Source organism: Ochotona curzoniae, unplaced genomic scaffold, assembly GCF_017591425.1.
Source record: "Ochotona curzoniae isolate NIBS_2020 unplaced genomic scaffold, NIBS_Ocur_1.0 scaffold_3208, whole genome shotgun sequence".
In the NCBI taxonomy this organism is placed as follows: Eukaryota; Metazoa; Chordata; class Mammalia; order Lagomorpha; family Ochotonidae; genus Ochotona; species Ochotona curzoniae.
In genome coordinates, this window is record NW_024467106.1 from 48,130,201 (window position 1) to 48,153,339 (window position 23,139).

General features: G+C 37.3%; 1 protein-coding gene across 1 annotated transcript in view; it reads right to left on the reverse strand.

The window, feature by feature from the left end:
* Positions 1–14,261: 14,261 nt before the first annotated feature.
* LURAP1L (leucine rich adaptor protein 1 like) overlaps positions 14,262–23,139 on the reverse strand; it is a 29,206-nt gene continuing 20,328 nt past the window's right edge. Inside the window, exon 2 of the mRNA XM_040963511.1 lies at positions 14,262–14,978. Within this exon, the coding sequence (XP_040819445.1) occupies positions 14,604–14,978 (375 nt within the window). The 3' untranslated portion in view covers positions 14,262–14,603. The remainder of the gene's footprint in view (positions 14,979–23,139) is intronic.

A 23,139-nucleotide genomic window follows, 5' to 3' on the forward strand; every position in this document is an offset into this window, starting at 1 on the left:
TATTTCTACAATGTGATTCCACAAATTCACAGTGCTCTTAATATAGTACAAATAAAATAAATATCAGTACATTTGGCCAGGTATCTTTATATATTGTTTTTCTTTTTTTTTTAAGATTTATTTTTTAATTTTTATTGGAAAGGCGGATATACAGAGAGGAGAGACAGAGAGGAAGATCTTCCGTCTGATGTTTCACTCCCCAAGTGAGCGCAATGGTCGATGCTATGCCGATCCGAAGCCAGGAGCCTCTTCTGGGTCTCCCACACGGGTGCAGGGTCCCAAAGCTCTGGGCCATCCTCGACTGTTTACCCAGGCCACAAGCAGGGAGCTGGATGGGAAGAGGGGCCGCCAGGATTAGAACCGGCGCCCATATGGGATCCCGGGCGTGCAAGGCGAAGACTTTAACCACTGCGCCACCGTGCCGGGCCCTATATATTGTTTTTCAAGCATTACACTTAATGAAGAGTGTATGTATTGAGGGGAATATTACAGAATCATTGTTCAAAACTATAAAATACGTATCATCCAAAATGTTATATGATTATAACTTCACAATTTATAATAGCATACAGACGGTCTGGAAACAAAGACTCAACATAATCAATATATTTGTTTCATTGATTTTAATTAAGAGAACTCCTCAAAATGCAATCACTAAATAATATGGATTAAATTTGAATTATCTGTAATGCTATATGTAAACCTGGGTTCATTCTATCAAGTCAGGATGGAATAGAACTGTCCTGTTTACGGAGACTAAAATGAATCCTTGGTGCATAAGCTTTGAGGGAAACACTAACTACACAGCATCCCATTCTGTTCAATTAAATTAAGCAGGATGCATTCAAGGTCAAAGTCAGATCACATAGCGTAACTTCATTATTTCTATGTCTGGTGCACTTAAGGGAAGCCCACACAACTTTTTATGCACAGTCCTGCTCATTTTCCAGAACAAGGGAAAAGGCTGGGATCCAGAACCAAAACATCTGGGATAGAAATGAATAAAATTATACATGTTCTAAAATTTCTATGATCAGAAATAAGCAGATTGTCACCTCCCGGGGAAGCCTAGCTTGCAGTTCTGACTCCCAGCTTCAGCTTAATCTAATCATCGCCTTCGCAGGCATTTGTAGAAGCAAAAGCAGCTCTCTGCTCTTTCTCTCTGTCTTTGCCTCTCCAGTAAATTTTAGCTACAATCTTTGTGTTGCTAAGACAGTAGTTGTTGATGTTTCTGCGGTTCAAAATCCTCATTGGGAAGCTAAGAAAGCAATGGTTGCCCTGATTACAATAGAGGAGCCACATATATCCACACTCAGCCCAAAGATACTCATGAACAAACTTCTGAAACCAATGCATAGATTCTTTTCGCATTTCAAACCGCCCCAGTTATAAGCATTTGGAATGTGAACCCATGGGTTGAGAATTTCTTTCTCTCGCTTTCTCTCTTTTCTCTCTCTTGCTCTCTCTCCATTCTCTCTTTCTCTCTCTGTCCTTTCTCTGTGTGTTCCTCCTCCCCCACCTCGTCCTCCCTTTGAAATAGATTAAAAAATAAAAATAACTTGGATTCAGCCTTTTCTTTTTAATAATAGTGTAGCACTTATCTCAACCAAACACATCATAGCAAAGTTGGTGAGTGAATAATAACCCGGAGGATAAGTTTTACTTTCCTGAAGAAGTCTTTTCCCTTGTATGATGTCTCACTGTTCTTCCTAACATGCAAGCAGGAATCAAGAATGTGTGAGTTCTACATTCTATGCTCGGTCAGAAAGTTTTAGAAGTGAAACCACACGTATACCAATTTTCTAAAGCCTTTTTCTCTGTGTGTAAACATCTTTCTCTTCATCAAAGTAAAAACTTCTGCTAAATTCCTAGTGTTGAAATGAGCTTTGTATTTATTTTACAAAAATTTGACTCAGATTACATTCAAATCTAAGTAACAAACCAAAATGGTAATTAGCTTATAAAATTAAGTCAAGAGAACAAAAGAAGCACCCGTGCACACTCGGACATGGATGGTCTCAAAAAACACATTTTCAATAAGAGCCATTTGGCCGAGGTTTTAATCAGGAAACCAAGCAGAGGTTTTCATGAATAATGCACACATCAAAAGTCATTCTGCAAGTCTGAGAAATAAAATGCATTATTCCCAAACCAAATTACACTAATCAAGTTACAGATCGATTTAAAACTAAAAGGCTTTCTGAAAAATTATATATTAGTGGGATTTTTTCTCATATTATCCATACGATATACAGCAAGTATCTACAATGTATTTAGCACTAGATTTTACTGATTTTTTTTCTTTTTTTCTTTTTTAAAATCTTTTCACACGTACAGATCAGATTTTCTTTAGTTACAAATACCAAGCATGATGTAAAAAAAAAATGTCAGCCTTAGTTTCAATAAAAGGTGATTATCTTTTCCAGCTTTTCTGAAACTACAGCATTTTTAAGATGGTCATAATCTATGCAATACTTCACTTGAAAGTTGTGAATAAACCTCAAAAATCCCCAAACAATAACAAATGATTGATAGATCCTTCTGCGGAGAACTGTCTTCTAGAGAAGTCTGTGGAATCATGTCACAAATCAAGAAGCAGGAAATGCTGTTTCTTAACATTTGTGGAGGATTTTGCAGTTGAATCACACTGTTGAATTTGCTCCTCCTGTAGCTCTGGAAGCTGAATTTTCAATCTGATGTGTGACTGAACGAGGCTTTTGATGATCATTCTGCTGAAAAGTGGAGGCTTTGGATTTTCAACAGTGGAATTGACCATGAATCTTAAGAGCTTCTGACCAGTCAGATCCTCTGACATTGATAGCAGGTAACGATGACATTTCCAATAATACACTATTTAAACCTGGATGTGTCGAACTCAGTCCTTAAAATGAAAATAATGTCAGTGAAAATGGCCATAATGACTGGAGACATGCATTTTCTGTGTATAGACCAATGATCCAAATATCAGTGAATGCCACTAAGAGCCAGGAAGATGGGTTGGCAATGTGACAGTTGGTTAAGATGCTGCATGTGGCATTGGAATTCCAAACAGGAGCACTTGTCCATTTTCTGGTTGTTCCTCTTTCAGTCCATCCATCTAATAATGCGTTTAGGAAAGCATCACAAGATGGTCCACATGACTGGGCCCTCACGTCCATCTGGAAGACTCAGTTTCTGGTTACTGGTTTAACCTAGCAGAGTTCTGGCTATTGTGCTTTTTAGGAAGCATTCCAGCAAGTTAATGACATTTTTCTCACTCTGTCTCTCCAGGTTTCTCAGTCACTCTGCTTTTGAAATAAATCAATTAAATTATTAAGTAAATGAAAGTCCAGGGGCCAGCACTGTGGCATAGTAGGTAAGATCAACAGGCGCAGCACTGACAATGCTGCCCCACTTCTGATTCATTTCCTCTTAATGTGTGTGAGAAAGCAGTTGGAAACGGCACAAACCCATTGGCCCATGAACCCACGTGTGAGAATTGGAAGAGACTTCTGGCTCCAAGTGTTGGACAGGTCCAGCTCCAGCCGTTGTGGCCATTTGGGAAGTGAAGCAGAGGATGGAAAATCTCCTCCTTTCCCTTTCTGTGTCTCTTCCTCTCTCTGCACAACTCTGCCTTTTGAATAAGTAAATAAATAAATAATCTTTTCAGGGCCTAGTGGGTAAAATCCTTCCAACTCCCTGCCTATGGCCTGGGAAAGCAGTCAAGGATGGGACTGCTGTACCTGTGTTGGAGGAAGGCTCGGAAGAAGCTCATGGCTGCTGGCTTCAGATTGGCTCACAAAGTAATCAACATAAACATAAGAAAACAACCTACATAAACAAGAAAAGCATCAGTACAAACAAATATAAGCTTTATTCATAGAAGAAAATGAAGGTCCCATTGGGACGAATATATACTTAATACCATTGATTAGTTAGGAAAAAAAAAACACTGATAGCAATAGGAAATAATGTTAAAATGTTTGAAAAGAAAGTATGACTAGACATGGTGAATATGATGAAAAATGGACTCAAATGTTGATTAATATTAATATGAATTAATTGACATAACCTACTTACAGGGAAAATTAGCAAAGTACTTTAAAGTTCTCTATAATTCAGAATGTAAGCATAATGCTATAATGTCTTAAGAAAAATACACAATGCCCATAAGGCAATAAATTTCATCCATATCCATACTTCTTTATTTAAAAGTCTGAATATTTATTGTGGTAGAAATATTTGCTTCATCATAATTTTATTTTACCATAGAAAATTCATTACTATCAGTAGTATTGGTTGCATTTCATTCAAGTACATGAATAAAATTTAATTAAACTTTTCCCTATTGCTAGATATTAGGTTATTTCTACATTTAAATTTAATTTTATGTCAAACATCTTTGTCCTATCTTTGATAATTTTCCATATCTTTTAGTCCCTAAATTTTAAATTTAGATGTTTTGAAATTACAAATAATAATTAGTATACAAATTGGTGGAAAATGGAATCATAATATGTTAATTTTGGCACAAAGGTTTTTTTTTAATCCTTACGTAACTTTCATAATAAGCACTTTGCACAAGATGATTTTCAGATGTTCTTATACATGTAACTGCCACAGATAATTGACTCCCCTTATGAACACGATGGAATAGACCAGCCAAGCTGTAACCAAGACACAGGGGCTTCAATGAGCAGGAAGGTGGATCGACAGGAGAAGCCTCCATCCACCCTGAGGCTGGATGCGGGAGTTCTAAGCACCATCTAAAGTTCTGAACTAATTATCACCTCTCCCTCACGAGCTCCCAACCAAGACCGCTCTCTTATGCCACTTTATTCATTGAACACTTCAAAAACTTGTTATTCCATCATTCTTTTACTTATTAGTGTGTTGATGATTTTCAGTCCAATTCTGTTATTTTTTTATTTACTTACTTTTTTAAACAATTGCTCCAACTTTCACTTATAATAAATGACTTTCATTTCATTTAAATAGTTTCACTTTAATGCTACTTAACCTTATAATTTTCAAAATCTGGTTGTTAAATTTAAGCACATCAATTTTATTACATATGTTTATTATTTTATTATTTGTTATTTTATTACTACATGTTTCCTCCAATTCCATCTTTTTTTTCCCAAATTTCAGTGTATTGGCATTTACATATAATATTTTTCATCGTTTTGGAATTTGATTCTTATTCCAATATATCTTAGACTTAAATGTATCTCTTTCTCTAGTAGTCTTACAGTTATTTTTGAAAAGAATGTTCTGATACAAATGGGTTTTAGTTTTATTTGTAGTGAGCTGCACATCAAAAGATTTTATTCAAATTCCTAAGATTTTCTCAATGTCATAAATTAAGTAAACTATTTCTCAATTTTGGGTACTTAGTTGTATAAATATTAAATCATTATATATATATTATCTAGGTTATTCTAGTAGACATCTTTCCATACTAGACACATATTGTATTAATATAGATCTAAAGCGGTTTATTATTTAATAGGGAATTATTCCTTTTAGTGTTATTTGATGAATGCATTTTTTTCATGTTTTCCCACAGTCTTCTAGCTAGCTGCAATTCAAATGCATTTTTGCTATCTTTTTTATCCTGTAATAATCTATTTTATGCTCTTATTCAGTTTAATTAAGCATTAGCTATATATATATATGCTATATATATGTTTAAGTAACCTTCCTTTCTAAATTCTTACATATTTTCGAAAAATGTATGTTTTTTTAGGTAAAACAAACTCTTTTTTCTTAAAAATCGTTCTGCTGTAGCTGTAGCCAACTGCCTGGATTACCTTGAACCTAGGCAAGTATTACAGGGCTGGATAAAATTAGCCAGTGCCAGACAGGCATTATGGGCATGGTTAATGCCAAATTTGCATTAACTATATAAGTGTGCCAGCATAGTTGCTTATTCTGTTCTTTTGGGCCACGATGCACCACCCTGGCCCCTAGCTTGGGGGGCTGCAGACGGCCCATGGATGATGGTCTCTGGGCACAAGTTAAAGTGGGCACAGCTGGAGGTATGTTTGTTAGGAGAGATGACTTCTGGGATTTCCATGGACTGAGCCATGGACTCATGAACACATAGACTCAGAGGTCTGTGAAGGAGCTGAGACGGAGTGGTTTAGAAGGGAGAAGTCAGAAGGCCTGGCAGGGGAACTGTGGGCACTGTTGCACTGTACCTACTAGTAGCGGGAAGGAGAATCTCAGCCTGCAGGTAAACAAGCTTGGACAAGGTGGTGGTATCTGTTGGGCAATGAAAGGACCTGATCTCGGGATGGGTTGGGCTGAACTGAGTTACAGCAACTATGGCAGTGCATAAGAGCTGGAGGGATGAAAGTGGGCTGGACTAGGCTGTAGCAGATGGTACATGCAAAGAATGGGGTGGGGCAAGCTGCTAGTTGTTATTGGGTATTGTCCCAACTAGGCTGTGGCATCCACTGGTATATGAGAGGACCAGATCTGTGGTGGGCTGGCTAAGCTGGGCAGAGCAACAATCAGTTCACTTGATATGGGTCCTGGATGGAACTGACCAGGCGGCTACATCCACCAGCGCATGTGCTGTGAAGACTGTGATAGACTGATCATGACCCTGCACTGGGTGGCACACACAAGAGTCAAGTCATAGGTCACCCTGGTGACATTTCTTGGGGATCTTCTCAACTATGTAGCTGGACTCAGACCTGGCCACAGGATATGAAGTCCAGCTTTGGAGTACATATGCCAGGACTGGCTCTACTAGTTGCCAATGCTTGTACAGTGGACAACATGCCCAGAAGCACATGAGTACATGATGGCCAGCTCATCTAGGCCAATCTGGGACATCGACTACCTCACCAGAGGGTGGAAAACAGAACTGTTTGCACAATTCTCCTGGCCAAACTTTTCCTGGGTCTGTGGATCCTCTCAGGTGGATTTTGTCAACCAACAGACCTTGGGAAGATTTTTGTCAACCCTGGAACAATGAAACCAACATCCATATGGGAACCTGGCACTTGAAGGGGAAGGATTAACCAATTGAACCATTGTGCTGGCCCCAAAGGTTTAATTCTATTCCCAGTGCACATTATTCCTTGCATTATTCCAAGCAAGACTGGAGGGAGTTTAATACTTGATACATCAGAAGTGACCTGTGGAGATGAGGATTGTGGCGTGGTGGGCTAAGCTATCACTTGGAACTTCTGAAACTAACATCTCAGAACTATCAAAACCATTCAAACAACACCCTTGGAATATTTCTCCCCTCATTGGGGTCTCTAAGATGGCATTAAATGATCTGCTTGGCATCAAGGAGTAAACCCTTCTTTTCTTCTACCCTTGCAGATACAGGATGGAAAATATTGAAACATTTGTCCCACTCAGCTTCTTCCATACCTGACCCTTCCCACCCTAACCAAAGGTCAACATGGGTGTGCGTCCTTCTCAACTATGTAAACAAAAATAAAATCTAAATTAAAAAAAAATTAAAGAAAAATTGCTCTGAAATATGTTTATGTAGTTTGGGATTGTGATATAATACAGAACAAAACTAGATGTTTAGAAGTATTGATCTTTTCACTCATTTCTTTAATAGCTTTTTCAGTTTAGCATTTTTAGTTTAGCAGTTGGTATGCCTGTACACAGTACTGTGTAACCTCTCAGAGCTGCTCTGACACCTCGTTTCAATATTCATGTTTTTATAATTAATTACACATTTAATAATATTGATAATTACATAACAATAGGAATTTTTATTTTACTTACCTCAATGTCAGGAGAATGTCTGTTTTTTATGTGGATATTTTAAAATGTAAATTCTGTTCATTTATTCTATAAAAATATCTGTTAAATATATAGCAAAGATGAATATGATGAAATATGTAGTATAATGGATAACAACAAACTGATCATTTGTGATCCCCTTCATGTTGCTTGTAGCATCATAAAAACACATACTTCATATAAAACGATCCTAAATATCAAAGCTTATGCTACTCAAGATCAATGAATACTGCACTAAGATAAAAAATTTGATACCTCAAGGAGATAGATTTTCATTTTTTAAACATAAGATTTGTTTATTTTTAATGACTGGGCAGGTTTACAGAGAGAAGGAGATGCAGAGAGAAAAATCTTCCATCTACTTCAAAATGAAAAACTGATGATAAATACAGCTTTTATGTCTCAATTTTGGTTTCTGGAAACTATAAAAGAACATGGAGAATTCTATAGACATTGAAATGATTTTAAATATTCTTAACTTTGTGTCTTAAATTTCACTTGAAACTAAATTTTTGAAATGGAAAAGTATTTATCTAACGTGCTGCTTTCTTCCTTTAGATTACTTGTAGATGTTTAAACACCAGATAAATGTCAATGACTTACTTTGACAGATTTATGATAGATTAGAAAAAAAAGGCCTATATATATGAGTAGGGTTAAAAATGCAATTCAACTAGCTATACTTTTCCCTGCTAAGTTTGTCAAGTAAATCAGCCAGAAAATAACAGGTGTCAAATGATGATTTAAGATTTTGCTTGTAGTCACATACACTATTCACCATAGAGATCACTGAAGTTTAGAAAGTCACCAAATAATTTATCAAAAATCTGTTATGATTCTACTTCATCCCGAATTTTTACTGCCACTCATAGCACTTAGAACAGTAAAATTCTTAAGGATTTCACTGGCATTAAAGTCCAAATATTTGCCCTTGGTTAGGGTAGAGTCCTTACCGATTTGATGGCTAGATGTTCCCACTTGAGTTAATGAGAGGCATAAAGCAAATGCCACAACATTCCAAAAGACTGGTACCCAAAGGTAACAGCTAAGATCTCATGGCTGGCAATGCAGGTACATTGAGCTCTTGAGCTCTTAGAAGAATGTATCACAGCTAAAATTTCACTGATTTTCTTTGTGATATTTCTATTTTGATGAGGAACAGCCTTACAGGTCTTTGAGTCCAAAATTATTTTGAAGTTTTGCTGTGGAATTGGGACATTGTCTTTTCACCATAAGATTGTACCTAAACAGTGCCAAAAAAAAAAAAAAATCTGGATCACCAACATCTAGGGGCACTGTGATTTGTAACTGAAATTACTTGGTTTCAAGATAAAAATTAACTTTTTTTTTTTTTTCATTGGAAAGGCGGATATACAGAGAGGAGAGACAGAGAGGAAGATCTTCCGTCCGATGATTCACTCCCCAAGTGAGCCGCAACGGGCCGATACTACGCCAATCCGAAGCCAGGAGCCTCTTCCGGGTCTCCCACGTGGGTGCAGGGTCCCAAAGCTTTGGGCCGTCCTCGACTGCTTTCCCAGGCCACAGGCAGGGAGCTGGAAGGGAAGCGGGGCTGCCGGGATTAGAACCGGCGCCCATATGGGATCCCGGGCGTGCAAGGCGAGGACCTTTAACCACTTGCGTCAACGTGCCGGGCCCTAAAAATTAACTTTTCAAGAAATACCATGCTGTGTTTATTTCTTCAGTATTGCAAATATTTCCACATTCCCTTTCAACATGTGCACTTCTAATTATGCAAGCTTGCCTTAGCTCTTATTTCATATAGATTCACTTTGAAAAACTTACAATGAATTTTATTTTTTATGTGAAGGTTTCCTTTGGCAGTGTTTTTTTCTGTATTCTAACATACTGCTGTTAGGTAATTTCTGTTTTCAGATGACCTCTTCATGCTGGCATTCAAGTCTACAGCTTCATCTCCCTAATATCACTTTTTCAGTGTAAGAGCACTCCTACTTACTAATACAATGAGCAAAACAAACAAACAAACAATAAAAAACCTAGTCATAAAAATCTAGGTTATAAACTAGAAAACAAAATCAATAGTAAGACCAATGCTAAAAGGTTATGCAAAGCCACAAGCTGTGCTCAACCACCAAGAATCCAAGACCAGGAAGATAATCAGAAATATGTGCTACATAGGCAAAAGATGTACTTTGCCTAAAAAGCATTTGATGTCAAATTGGTACATTACGGGAACTCCAAAAATGATGAAAACCCTGTGTAATTTAAGTTACTAGTTGCACTGCACATCAACCCTAAAGTGCCCACTTTACTTTCAGTGCCTTTTCTTACTAGGCTTTTAAAGATACTGTAGAAAATAAGTGTGTAAAAATCTCCAAAGATCCCGAGTTCAAGAATGGCTGATACAAATAGCTCAAAGACAGGAAAACTTCTCCAGGATCCTTTGTTATATTTTAACAAAATATCTCATTGCAATGGCTGACCACAAAGGTGATCACGGATGTTGATACTCAGTTTCTGCATTTTCTACCGAGAAAATTCTCAAGAAGGAACTTTGTTCAAAATGGTTACTAGATTGGTCATATAGTAGTATATAATAATAAAATTCTTTTGAATATATTCCTGAGTGTAGTAATTGCTGGACAGATATACTTCAAATTCAGAACATTCAAATTATATACGAACCCTTAACTGTCTATTCCATTTACCTCCCTGTCTTTTTTTCTGGTTACATTATTTATATTTTAAATGCAATTTACATATCTATTTTGCATGAAGACACCTTGAGCCAGTCATTCTTTGTGCAAGTATGAGTCATTTTCCGACATACAATATAGGAAAAACATTTTATCTGCAATTTTGGTCATGTGTACAAGTTGCTGAAAAAGGCTTCATTTATTTTCAAGATCAGATATTATTCAAAATCTCCTCTAGCCATCCAACACCATAAGATATCTGAATTAAAATGAAAAATACAATTTTTAAAGGTCTAGTAGAATAAATGTTTAATCACTTGAACCCAATTTTTACAGTCATAAATCTTAGAGGTCACTTGGCAGAATCATCAGTAACAATTTTTCATAGACAAGCCAATGAAACCAGAAAAGAAAAATTCTTTGAGAAAAAAGCCAAGTGACAAGAAGCTGGAATGTATCAGCCATAAAGGAGTAAGGAATCTCCTGGTTCTTCATAAACACCCCTTTGCACTAGAGGAAAAAATGCACAGTTGATAGCTGGAACTCTTTTTGATTTATAGGCAGATTTGGCTGATGTGAAAATAATTGTAGTAAATTACTCCAAATGTAATCTAAAAACATCAAGAACGCATACATTTCCCTACTGGTCCAAGATTGCTCATTAGTAAAGAATGAAATAATGTGACCCCTGAAAATTCTTCCTCCCACTTTGGAGAAACAGGCCTCGTACACAACGTTAACAACTTGAAGCAATGCCAACTTTGGGCAATGTTTGGAATGTAACTAGCGCTCAAGTATAGGTAGATAGCGCACAAGCCCAGTGTTGGCTCTGGTCTAGCTCAAGCCGACCTTGGATTAAGCGTGCATCACAAAATAATCCATAATGATAGGTGAGAATATTGAGGTGTTGGCTAATGTTCACTGAGGATGTTCCACAAACATTTGAACAATGATAACAGTGATTATGTAGAAGTGGTGCAAGATTTATGCCCCAATCAATAAAACTCATGTTGAGAAATAAAAAAATAGACTCTGCACTTTGCTAACAGCCTCTAGTTGGCTGATCAGCTAGAGTGTGTTTCATAAAAACACCCCAAAATGTACTAACTTTAACTCTAAATCCCTTACATTTGATATTTTCTTATATTCTGCTTTTAAGAACCCTTGTCACTACACTTGGCCCATTAGAAAACCAAGCTCATCTTCTCATCTCAAAGACTTTAACTTAACCACGTGTGATTTCCTTTTTGCCATAAAAAAGCAAATGCACAGGTTCCAGTAATTAGAACATGAACAACTCTGAGTAAATACGTTGCACTTAAGTACTGGAGCATTCTTTTCCAGTACCAAAGAGGTACTTTGTACAAATGACCTCCTTAATACAAGGATGGCAGCTTTTATAGCTTAATATAGGAAATTGAACTTGACCTTTTAGGAGACAGAAAAATTGCATTTAGAAATACAGGCTGAAAAGTGCAGCTTTTATCTGAGAACATTACTGGGAAATGTTGAGCACTGGCTGTGGGATTTAGGGATGGAAATAATACAGTACCACAGCAGTACTCTAAAGGAGACCTGATGGTGGCTTAGGATAGTGCCAGCAAACAGTGAGAACTTGAAGCCTGGCAGATATATTTTTAAGATGAAGGTCATAAGACTTGGATGCTGTGTAGTGGAAAGGGAGTAGTTAACATTTACATGAAGGATTTCAGCTGAGACTTTGCTGAGTGGAGGGAAGTACCATCTTTTCTTTATTCTTCTTACTTGAAAGTCAGCATTACAGAGAGAGACGGGGAGAAACAGAGGGCAGGGAAGAGAGATATCTGGCTCACTCTTCAAAAGTTACAAAGGTCAGAGTTGGGCTGATCTAAAGCTGGAAACCAGGAACTTTTTTCTGTTCTCCAATGTGGGTCAGTGGCCCAGACACTCTGCCATGCTCTGCTGCTTTTCCAGGCCATTAGCAGGGAGCTGGATGGGCAGTGGAGTCACCAGAATGTGAACCAGAGCCCATATGTGATGCGGGCAAATATGCCACCATGCTGACTCTAGAAAGCACAATTTATTAAACTGGGTAACGCTGCCAAATAAGAAAGTTCCAGTTTGGGATATACTGAGGTTGATTTACAAATCAAACACTAAGTAAATGTTTAATGGGGCAAATGGATGTAAGAGATTGGGGAAAGACTCATGCTTGAAGTGTGCATTTAGAAATTTAAGCACATAGGCAGTATTTCACATTATGAAATTAAGTGAATTCTTCAGGGGGCTGTTTGCGAAGTTATGTCCGTGGGTTGGAGCTGCACAGGTTCCTGTCCTGGCTGCTTAATTTCTGATCCAACTCCCTGCTAATGTGCCAGAGGAATCAACTGCTGCTGATATATCAGCAAGTATAGGACATGGAAATAAACATGGAGTGGGGAAACAAATGCTTGATTGTGTCTGCATAATGCACAGAATAGCAAGGATCTCTGTTGCCTTTCTAAACATCGATAAACACTTAAGCCTTTACGCTATGCGATTTGGAACTGATGAGTGATATAAATTTTAGTTTCCTTGAAGTTGAAGTAATGTCTCCAGTTGGCTGATCAGCTAGAGTGTGTTTCATAAAAAAAACACCCAAAAATGTACTAACTTTAACTGTAAATCCCTTACATTCAATATTTTCTTATATTCAAATCCACAAAAGTGGAGAAGCTTACTATAACTCAGGAAAGCTTTAAATTTTTTTCTGGTAAAGCATAACATAGCACAGGCAGAGTATAGTTCAAAAACAAAATTAACTTTGCTGAATTTCCTTATGATACTGACAGGGTCAAATATCACGAGCTCCAGATCAGAATTTGGTTTAAGCGATTCTTTAGTTGAAAACTGACAGTTGTGTGTATTCACTCTCCTCAGACTAATAGATCCATTGTTAATTGATGCTGATCGGCTGTGCATTCACTCCTCTTAGTAAAAGCCACTATTAAAACATTTTTGATACATAGGACAGTGCTTCAAAATTTGCAGAGAAATAAAATTAAAAGACATTTATTTTGGTACAACAAAATTTTGAAATTTTTTTTTCCTAATAAGTATCTTTCATGAACATTTTGAAGTTCCTTTGTATATTTCAATCATTGAACGGATACTTGATACATCTAGGAAAAGAAAATAAATGTTTTTGCTAATGTTCATTTCTTAAAATACAATGTATAAATAAAAAACATTATATACCATTCTCCAACGTTATGCTTTTCTCATTTCTTTTTTATAGAGGAAAAATTAAAAGATGATAGGAGGTATAGAGATATTAGGGGAAACTCTTTGCAAAAGAATGATATAAAATAATTTCCCCAGATTTCAACTTGAAACTAAGAGCTGAGAGCAGAAATTATCTTTCATGGCATGGATTCCTCCAGGCCAATAATGGATTTCATATGTGTTAGCATTTGCTCTTGTTGCTCTTACGCCCTAGTTATTTGCCCATTTTTCACAGAAGGATTAATTCCTGGCGTTTCTGTAGACTCATGGTCACATATTTCAATACTTTCTGTTTTGACATTCACCGGTTTTGGCTTTAAGGATACTTTTCATGACCAAGCATAGGGTGTACTTTTGAATTTCAATTTGACAAATAATCTGTGCTAAAAATGCCTTAATCTAATTCTAGTTGAAAACCAAATAAAGCAGTCTAATATCTAAATTCTCGCCTTGCATGTTCTGGCTATTTCCATCATTTAGGATGTAAAATAGCAGATGAAAGATCTTTCTCTCTGTAAATCTGTCTTTCTAATAATAACTAAATCTTAAAAAATAATAAGAATACAAGCCACAAACGTACTGTTATGGGACTTTGGTTTATTGTAAAATTTAGCAAAGATTTTTTGTAATCCCTGACCCCTTGTTCAGAAAACCATAATTATTGCTTCTTTTCTCCCCTGCTTTGTGCCATTTTAAAAAGGGGGGAGAAAAAATCATGACAATAAATAAAAATAGAAGTGTAAGAGAAAAATCAGTCCAGATGAGAAATATTAGGAGCAACAAAAACAGCAGCAAGCAATTTCAAAATAAGCTTCTTTCAAAAAGGTGTCTCATTAAAAAAAATTCACACTAAAAATACAGCAGTGGAGAAGAAAGATAAACATAAGTTATTTGCACACCAGTCTCATGCAGAAAACTGGGTAGTTAGCCAAAGCAGTAGTACTCAGATGCCAATTTGGGGTGCTTGTGCAGTGCCTGCGAGTCCTCGATTATGGAGCTGTCGCTGAATTGGTCCAAGTCAGAGGGGGTCTGATGGCCTGGGACATCATCAACCAAAGTGTCCAGATAGCTCCCCACAGAGATGCCGTCCAGCCCATCACTGCCATCGTGCAGGCTGTTGTAGCTGCCGTGTAAAGAGGTGTCTTGACTCTCAAGTAAACTACACAGGCTCCCGCTGAGACTGCTGCCTCGGCTGGTCATGGTGGCTTTTTCCTCAATCATCCACTTAAAGGACTCGATGCTGTCATTGATCACAAGCAACTGGCGCATGAGCCTGACATCTGTGGCTCTAAGATTAACCTATGGAAAAGAGAGAGAGAGAGGAAAGGAGTATGGTAATGTGACTGCTATTATTACACACGTTCAACATTAATTAGTAAAATATTATAATACACGACTATGGAAAATATTGTTCTTATCTGCATTTCATAAAAGAATGCAATCCACAGAAACGATCTCCTATAATTGCCCAGGTTCTTGTTGGAACTGAAATCCTGTGCCCAGAATGGAAAGTAGGGACATTTGTGGCCACTAGAGGTCTTACATCCATTGTGGTTTGAAAATGGATTCTGCTGTCTCTGGGCACTAATGTTCTCCACAGGATCCAAAGCTAATTCAGACTTGTGGCTATCTAGATGATCAAAGGTGCCCATTCTTGAATGACTCAAGGCATGAGGGTAAAAGGAGCCTATTGTCTTCAAAATTTACATTCATATTGTGAAAAATCCTTCCTGTTAGGAAGTTAATCCATAACTTTGGAGTTGAATGCACATAATGAACAAACACCACCAACATGCGGTCTCCACTAATGACTCCATAGATGCAAGATTACAGGCTTTAAGACTTTAAGTATAAAGACAAAAAGCGTAAAGTATAATTTAGAGCCTTAATTTTACTGGGATACTGAATGAACCTCAGTGATTTCCTCACCATCTCTGGGAAGAGCAGCAACATTAAAATTGCATGGATGATAATGGGGATAATTCTTTTCTTTCTAAAGAGGCCAGGAGCAGAAGGATGTGACTTTAGTATCCTGAGATGCTTTTATATTGATGTTATCTCTTTAGGCTGACAATGATGTGCTGAAGAAAGTCTTTACACGAAAATTCATATGTCCCCCAGATACCCCTACATACACACACCATGAGCCTCTAAGACAATGTGCACATTAAAATATCATAGAATGGATCCATTCTACAATAGTTGAGAAGGCTTGCTGTGCCCAGTACAAACACGGTAGATCATTTCAGAATTGCTCTCCTAAAAAACCACAGATCCATTTGTTCACATTCCCATCAGGCCACAGGAACATGTTCTAGCTCATGCCCATAGCTGCGCAAGCTTTCCTTTTATTGTGCTTGCTTGAAAAGCTTTATTCTCTACCTCTTCAAATTCTCTCCATTCTTCCTGCCCTGTCTTCCATTAAGCACTCCTTGCTGACCCCAGCCTCCGCTGGTAGTCACTAAATTTAGTCTTTTATATCTATCTCCCAGGATACCTTCATTTTCTAACACTCTAGAGGGCTAGCAATTCTTTTGCCTTTTAATCTTTTCTTCAACTAAGGTGTAAGAAAAGCCACATCTTAACATTATCCATATCTTCAAGTCTGTCCAAAGTATTGAATTTTAGGAATGGTCATAATTTAAGGATTCACAAAAATTCAGCTCTCAAGACAATAATAACCTAAGTTCCCAGCATTCAAGGGTGTGTCATTCAAGGGTTAAAACAAGCTTACATTGAAATTGTGCTAGCTTTTTTGTTTGATAGACTGGCTTAAACAAAAATAAAATTCTATTTTATTGAGCACTAAGAATAAAATGGGGAAGAGAATACAATAAACAAAGCCTCCTTTGACCATGAAATGATTTATTTGAACAAGAAAGCAGGTGTGTTTTTTTTTTTTGAAAGTGAAATATTCACAGGCAATGGAACCGTTGTTAGCAGAAGAAATGGTGAGACCAAGTTGGTTAGAATATGTTTATCTGGCTGATAATGATTATGAATGTAAATGTCTAACCATGAGTCCTGAGAGGAAAGAGTAAACAGCTTCCACCTGTGGGATAGCTGGGCTAGCAGGCTCAAGCAGTCCCCAGTCCATCACCAGCAGCTCCAGGTACAGAGGACTCCTACCTGCTGCATGCCACTTCCTTTGAGGAACTCAGGTATGGTTACACTCCTGTGAAACCTGAAGGCATGAACAATCTGCCGAACAGCTCAATCACAACCTCCCTTCTGTCTGCTACGGTTGTCCTACCTTTCTGCGCCAGTATTTCTTCCAGTCTTTCTGAAGTGTGGCCATCAACTGAGAATACAGAGCCTTGCTCTGGTGGCAGGAAACCATATCATTTCTGCACTTATGATCTAATTAGGTCCCATTATTTCATGCTAAGAATACTGAGTGTTGGCTCCCATGATCACACACACCTTTCCATTTCATTTCCATTTCTGTTGTTTCCTCAATAATATTTACAAATAGTTGAAATCATCCTGCCTATTATTTGCTTAATTTTGTCTTCTTTGTGAGCCTGGAAGCACAGGAGATCTGCTCTGTCCTGATCATCCCACTGTGACTAACCTAGAAGACTGCTTGGCACATCCTCATTTCTCAATTAGTATTTGCCCAATGGCTCAATTACAAGCTTTGCTTCAGGTTGAAATTTTCATCAGGAACATGCCGTTTTCTTGTGAGTTAGTGATCTGTGCGTTGAATGGACAGAAAAGTAAATTTCAGTATTGATGCTTTCCTAGCATATAATCTCATTTCTGTATCTTCATAGAAATTATACACAAGGTAACTAACTGGTGAAAGGTTACTCCCAGCTTAAAATTGCACAGTACATGACATCATTCTAGAAGAAGTGGACTTCGAGGTGTGAGTCACAGTCTAAATATTACCTGTTTGTTCAAAGGTGATAACTGGTTCTAGCACAGCACAGGTGTTCTGTAAACACTTTGCAAAATGGATTGAACAAAAGGGACAAACAGAACAGACACTGAGAAAGAAAAGCAAAGAAAAAAAAACAGAAATGAGGTTTGAGTCAATTGCCCCCCACCCCCAAAATGTGAATATACTTTCCTCTTTGCTTCCCAACTCTATCCTGGTTTTCGTGTTGTTCATCTTCCTGGTATCTTCTACCTAAGGATGCTCATATAATGTGTGTTGGCACTCAGGGGAGAATGCTGATTTTATTTTTCATTTTTCCTTTCCTTTGTTTTAATTGCTTTTGATAAAAACATTTTATACATGTCATAGGTGCAGTTCCAAGAAGATAACCAGGTGTCTTCCACTTCCTCCCCCCTCCCATCTCTTCATCACTTTTTACAAGGACAATTTTAATTCACTCTATATCCACAGGCTTAACTCACCACTACTCATAATATTCAACAAATAAACAACTTGTGATCTCACATCATGCTTTAGATTTTTTTATGGTAGAAGTTGAAATGAGGAATATTCATGGTCTTCATAGTTAAACCTTTCCACAAAACTGTTTTTTTTTACCCTGCCAAGTTAACACTGGAAGAATCCAAGGTTTTAAATTGGCACAAAGGAATTCAAGAAAGAATGTAGTTGGATTATCAATTGCTTCAGGAATGGGTAATCAAATTGACTTCTTTTGTGGTGTTGCATGAGAACGGAGTACAGGAATCTGCTCTGTCATTGCCATTATCTTCCTCTGTGAAAACTCAACAAAGTGGCTTGGGACACAGAACCTCAGTGGACTGCAAATCTGTTTCAAGAGTGCATAACAAAATGTTAATGAAAAGTAGAATTAACGGGCATATTTATTTTAATGCAAAACATTTTTGCACTCTAGCTATATGATATATCTTCAAAAAATTCCTGAAAAGTTCATTTTATGAAAAGTCTATGCATGGAATTTAAAAAATTGCAGTAAGACAAATTTAGCTTGTTATTCCCATTTTGAAGAACTTTCTGAATTACTCCCACAGTTGAAGAAAAATATGAAGATTTATTTCTACCTCCAGTGCATCAAGAGTAACAGAGATGGTAATACGATGTGAAGAAACACAGACTGATCTCACTTAGCTTAGTTTAACCGAAGTGTAGAATACATAATATTTTTGTTAAGTACTATTTTTTCTGGTATACTTTTTTCGGCTTTTCATAGGAGGGCTTCATTTCAATGCTACTTGATAAGGTTTTACACATCAGATCATCCCAAAATTTTCTTCCAATCTCATATCATTTCAGTTAGTTATCATTCCTGGATCCATGTGAACACTATATTGTTTCAGCCACGAGAATATTATTCAGGCTATAACACAACAGAACTTTTGCTTCTTAGTTACTCTGGCAAAAGGTGTAGCTGGTAAAAACTCCATGTAGATGTTAATAACCTTATCAGAAATTTCTCTCACTATTTTAAGTTAAATAAAAATTGTTTCTGTGTACCGAGACAATCATATATATAATTATATAATATAATATTATTTACAATATATTATGTATATAATATATATTATGTATGTCTTATATAATATTTAGCTATGCCCACCAAGCAGGGATACTTTTCAATCCATCTTGTTATTCTGGAGGCTTGAATAGCAGCCTCATCCACTACCTGTTTTCCATATTTTATTTAGGAACATCAATGAGGCAGATAAAAGAAGACCATCTTGCAGTTATGAACCCCTATGGTAACATCCACAATACTCATGTTGTAAATGTCAAACGTCCTGCCAGCTGGAGCATGAATTACAAGAGAAGAAGCTGCCCTTGCAAGTCCATAATCTCCTACAGGAATAAGGGAAATAAAAAGACTAGCCTTATTTTTTAACCTACCCCTAGTGTTTAGTAAGAAGTGTTTCAGTGCATTCTTCTCCAAACTTACAATTGATACAAGATGGTTAATGCTCATATTTATTTCCACACACACACACACACACGTTAAAGCATCTACATGAACTGAAGAGCTATTGTGAAGGTGTTGGGCATACTGTTTCACTAGCACTTTATCCCATTTTATTTGCATGTACCTTTTATTCATCTTCCTCATATCCAAATCTGCTCCCTCTTCAAAGTCAACACATTCTCAATTTAATAATGATCATCAAGGGTTTTCTGCCCCTGATCCTCACAGTTCCCAGCAGATGCATTAGTAACTACATTTATGAAACACTCCTTTGTCTTCTCAGAGAACCAATAGTTTGCTATTTCCCTTTTGCCTGCTGAGAGGACTTTTCTCTCGCTGTTGTGGGTTTGGATTGTTTCCGGCCAAAAGTCTGTGGCCAGACACAAGTCACTGCTGTTCCTGCCAACAAATCTTTCCTTGACTGCTACATCAACACTTAGAACAAACGTTGTTTCTAATTGGCAGGCAGAGGATTCCATTTTGGTATTAGATTTGTCTTTCTGCACTGGGGCTTCTGTATGGAAATGAACAATAACAGAAGTGGTTCACTCTTTCAAAAACCTTTGAGGAGCAATTTCCCTGAAGATGAAACTACGCATAAAAAGACCATCAGCAGCACAGGTGACTGTCGGTCATTGCTTTGATAATATAGCAAGCTGCAGCTGGTTTATCTGAAAGGAGCGCATGTGACTCCCTTGACCCTAATCACCGCCCCCCCCAGGTCTCCTCGTGAGATGTGTGTGCTTCCGCGGGTGAATCTTGTGAATATCAAACACGCGGCTTTCCAGTATTATCCCACCAGGTGTTGAGTCAAATTGAGACTTAGTGCCTGTGACATCAATCTGTTTGTCATATACTAATATAGTAAATGTTGCTTCCTGGAGTGATTTCAATATGTATATGCAAAGTATGTTTTTGGCTAATGGGCTGGACTATAATCCTGAGATTTCATCTGCAATGATTTAACAAAACATGTAAACTTTCAACACTGAGAGGAAGACTCTAAAGCACACAGAACACCAACATAACAAGAAGTATTTCTGTTAATTTGTAATAAAAACTATGTGCATTTTTCAATGTGGAACTTAACATGTATTGTCACATGGTACAGAAATTCAGCAATGCATGTATATGTTGTTAAGAAAATAGCCTATCAATTTTTAAGTGAAATTCTTGACTTGCTTCTCACCCAAATGCACAATCCTCTCCTTTAGTACTTTTTATTTTCCGTGGTATAGTTGTGTAGGTATAGGGGTTCATCCCTCACCCTTCTTCTCTCCACACTTTTCCTTTCCACCATTTTTTCCCCAAATTATCACGGTAGTACAGTCCCTTAGTAACAGTTACAAACTTAACTCATAGTAATTTAAATGTGTCTTGGAATGTTGGGTATAGGCAAAGACAGAAAATATGGTTTGATTGCTTGTAAATACCTAAAATTGTAAATACCCCTTTCAACACTGTTTTACTGTATCTCATCTTATTGCAGTTTCTTCAGTGCCACATGGGCGATGCAGCAGCATCAATTTCTATAAGATGTTTTTTGATCTATTTCATCACTCCAGCAATGCACTTGTATTTTGTAGCAAGATTGTTAACTTCACGTTAATGAAAATGTACTATTTTTTCTCCTTGTTGTGGACTGTGTTCACTGACTGTGTATTTAAGCAGATGTATAATGGAAGTGTAACGGAGACTGACATGTTCAGATGTGGACACAAAATGCAGTACGTCTCTCTGCATGCAGACCAAAGATGGAGTCCCAGTGAAACAGTTGAAAATATCCTAACAGTAGGATGCTGGACTCTCCACGTTGTTCATGCCTACAATGTCAGGAATCACGTCAATAAACGCATGATGGACTTATGACTGTTCATGAAGGACCACTCACTGTAATACCAGAGAATGGTGGAGCGGGAGAGGAGGGAACAGGTGAGGGGGACAGGAAATCCCAGAGCCTATGGAACTGTACCATAAAACAATAATAAAAAATAGTTTTTAAAAAAGAGAAAGTCTAGTGTCATAAAGGTATATTTAAATGTTTCACTGGAAGTCCTACTTTTATTCAGGAGTAGAGACACATATTGCAATGCATGTTTACTCCCCAGGATGCTAGTGTCTGATGTATAGTTCATCTATGAGAATACATGTATATAGTTGTTAACCTATATTTATGTAAAAGCTGTCATATCACAAAGAACATATTTGGTATTTCTTCTTTTGGGGTTGACTTATTTCACTAAATAAATAAATAAAATTTTCATCAACATTGACTGTGTCTCTTGCTGTACAGAACCTTTTTAATCTGATGTATTCCATTTGTTTATTTTGGCTTTAAACACCTGTGCTTTTGCTGTCTTTTCTAAGAATTCTTTGCCTACATGTGCATTTCATAGAGTGTTTTCTACATTTTTTTTCTTATAATTTGATGGTATCTAGGTGCAGATGTTGGCCCTTGATTCATTTAGAATTTATTTTTCTAGAAGGTGACAGATGTGTGTGTGTGTGTGTGTGTGTGTGTGTGTGTGTATGTGTGCAGGAGTGGGCAAGTCTTATTTCTTACTTCTGTAATTTGCTATCTAATTATTTCAACAGCCTTTGTTGAACAGATTGTCTTTTCTCCCTGGGTTATTTCTTGTTTTCTTGCTGCAGATCAGTTAGCTGCACATGTGTGGGCTCACTTCTGAGGTTTCTGTTCTGTTCCATTGATCTTCTCAGACTGTTTTGATGACCACTGCCCTGTAGCACATCTTGTACTCTGGTATTGTGAATCTTCCAGCTTTGTTTATCCTTTTCTTATTGTTTAAGACAGCTTTAGCTATTCGTGGTCCTTTGTTCTACCATATGAATTTTTTACATCATTTTTTTTTTTAGCTGAGACACATGTTTCTGTGATATGATGTGTAAGTAGGGATGGGTGTTTCCTCACTCATCAAGCAACCTACTCTTTCTACAGTGGATGCCAGCAAGTTTGAATTTTACTTACAAATAGTATCAGAATCTTAAACACTGCAGATTAGGACTCAATCCCACAAGATTCTCTCTATCCCCTATTATGATACTGATTGCCAAACCTAGGGTATTGTGCCTATGCTTCTAATTTCTTACAAATTGGGGTCCCACAAACCCCTTCCTAGATTTGACTATTTCCTAAACCAGGTCATAGAACACACAAAGCATTGTATTTACATTTAGTTATTTATTATAAATTATATAATCAAAGACAGATGAAGTTACACTTAGGGCAAGCACAAGGGAAAGACACAGAACTTCCGGGCCAACCTCCTGGGACCTAACTTCCTGTGCTTGGCTGGCTGGCTGCCAGCGCTCTGCTCCCAATACTCATAGGCTTTGAATGAACCTGCATGAAACAGATATAAGTGATTAAGCTATTGGCCTACTTATCTTACAATCCTTCATTTGGGTGATGGTTAAGAAAGTCCCACCCTCCAATCTTGTCTTGATCTTTGCGGTCACATTTCTATGCTGAATTTACCAAGAGGCTGCCAGTTCTCAGTCAACTCTCTAATATTCAAAAAGCCATTGGTTGCTTTGGCCAGTTTCAATGATTTCAGGAATTGTAC